Source organism: Cyprinodon variegatus, unplaced genomic scaffold (genome assembly GCF_000732505.1).
Source record: "Cyprinodon variegatus isolate N-32 unplaced genomic scaffold, C_variegatus-1.0 Scaffold105, whole genome shotgun sequence".
Lineage (NCBI taxonomy): Eukaryota > Metazoa > Chordata > Actinopteri > Cyprinodontiformes > Cyprinodontidae > Cyprinodon > Cyprinodon variegatus.
In genome coordinates, this window is record NW_015150558.1 from 1382366 (window position 1) to 1384338 (window position 1973).

The following is a 1973-nucleotide window of genomic DNA, read 5'->3' on the forward strand; positions in this document are numbered from 1 at the left end:
TGTTTGTTTTTTATTATCAGTTCAGGATCTTTCTTTTCTAAGTCATCTTACTGCATCAGACAGTTTCCATATTTTATCCAGATGATCTCCTAACAGAGGAAGGTCTGCCTTTACACTTGATGGTTAATGAACAGATGTAAACTTTCAGTTCCACGCAGGAACTGTTTGCACATCAGGAAAGAAGGCCGACATGTTTCTCCTGCAGGTTTCTTCAAGGACCTGCATGTTGTGCTGAAGGACGAGGATTCATCAGTGAGAGCAAAGACCTGCGAGCTGATTCATCTGGTGACGAACCACAGCATCGGCAGGTAGCTCCTCCATCAGAACCCCTCCGGGGTCAGAGGTCACGGGTCCATTGCACCATCTATCAATCGAAACCTTCAACCATCTGCTGGATCTATCGATCCGGGGTCACTGACCCTTACGATTTCTAAGAACCATTTTTATTTTCAGTCCATCTCAGAAAAAACATTTTAGAAAAACAAAAGCAACTCAAGTCTGACAGGGAATAGTTTTTCTGTCGTTTTAAAACCGTCAGAAATCTGCAAAGAAGAGAAAGATTTAAATATAAATAAAGATACTGAAAATTTTTAACAGATGAATTAAAAGAACCACATAAAAAGAGAAAATGTGGAGAAGATGATGTAAAAGCTCTGACAGTTAGAAATGAAAGCTGCTTCCAAATCAGAAAGGCTTTTCTTCAGCTTGTTGCTGTACCTTGAGTTCACCAGCAGGGGGCAGCCGGCTGCTTTCATTTCTAAACATCAGAGTCAAACCAGGCTGATGGTTTATTTCATGTCTGCTTCTATTGGCTGTAACTGACTGCAGCTTTATTCCTCATCCTAACAGAGATGTTTGCTCCTGCAGGATGGCTCTCGTCTCCTCCTCTCTGCTCCCTTCTCTCTCTGACCTCCTGGACGACCCCTCGTCCTCCTGCAGGAGGAACGCCCACCTGGTTCTGAACAGCCTCGCTCAGCTGCCTGCAGGTAAACTCAGCAGGAGCTTCTGACCACTGCCTGGAGCTGAGAGGACATGTCCATCTGTCCCTTCATCCTCTGCAGGAGCTGATGCTGTCCTGAAGCTGGTTCCTAAGCTGATGCTGAAGGTCAGAGAGATGCAGCAGGAGGAGGAGGAGGAGGTGCTGCTCCTCTCCACCCTCACCTCCTGCTCCAGGCTGGACCCTCGGCCTACTCTGGTATCAGGCGGCATTCCTCTGATCGGTCAAAGACTGTCCCACTGCTCCCGGGACGTCTGCAGGGAGGCAGCGGCGGTTCTGATAGCGCTTAGGTACAGCAGGGGGCGGGGCTTAACAGGAGTGTGTGTTGGTGTGTGTGTGTGTGTGTGTGTTATGGTCTCCCTCTGGTTTCAGTGTTCCTGAGGACGGGAAGCGGCAGGTCTGTGAAGAGCAGCTCCTTCCTGTTCTGATGGATCTGCTGCAGGACGGAGACGTGGAGGTCCAGACCAACGCCGCAGGGGTCATCATGAACACCGTCATCATCACCACAGGTCCCTCATCCTGTTTGGTTCCATCGAGATAAATCCTCAAGTCTTCATTGGTTCAGAACCTTTCATCTGCAAACTACAAGAACAATCGGGTCAAACAGGATCAGATTTACTTCCAAACATCCCATGATGATTAAATTATGCTTTTAGGTTCAGTTTGTTCCTCCAACTGTCCAAAAGATTTCTATCTAACTCAGCAAATTGCCCTTATGCTTATGCTGAGCATGCATGTGGTGACAGAGGGGAGAAAAACTGCCCTTTAAAGTTTTAGGGAAGTCATCTTTAAATGTCAAATTATTCTGGCATGGTATATGAATGTATTCTTTGTCAGACCATATTGTCCAAATAGTTGGAATATTTCTATAAAAAAAAAAAATCCTGTCTTAAAATCCGTGTTTCTCTGTTATCTTCTGCAGGCCAGTTAGTTCTACGTCAGCCTGAACACCTAAATTCGGCCAATCATATATCAA

At 46.1% G+C, this 1973-nt stretch overlaps 1 protein-coding gene across 1 annotated transcript in view; it reads left to right on the top strand.

Moving 5' to 3' along the window:
* rsph14 (radial spoke head 14 homolog (Chlamydomonas)) overlaps window positions 1-1742 on the top strand; it is a 10674-nt gene extending 8932 nt beyond the window's left edge. The window contains exons 2-5 of the mRNA XM_015374555.1: window positions 206-308; window positions 868-986; window positions 1062-1287; window positions 1370-1742. Of these exons, the coding sequence (XP_015230041.1) occupies window positions 206-308; window positions 868-986; window positions 1062-1287; window positions 1370-1538 (617 nt within the window). The 3' untranslated portion in view covers window positions 1539-1742. The remainder of the gene's footprint in view (window positions 1-205; window positions 309-867; window positions 987-1061; window positions 1288-1369) is intronic.
* The last annotated feature ends 231 nt before the right edge of the window (window positions 1743-1973 follow it).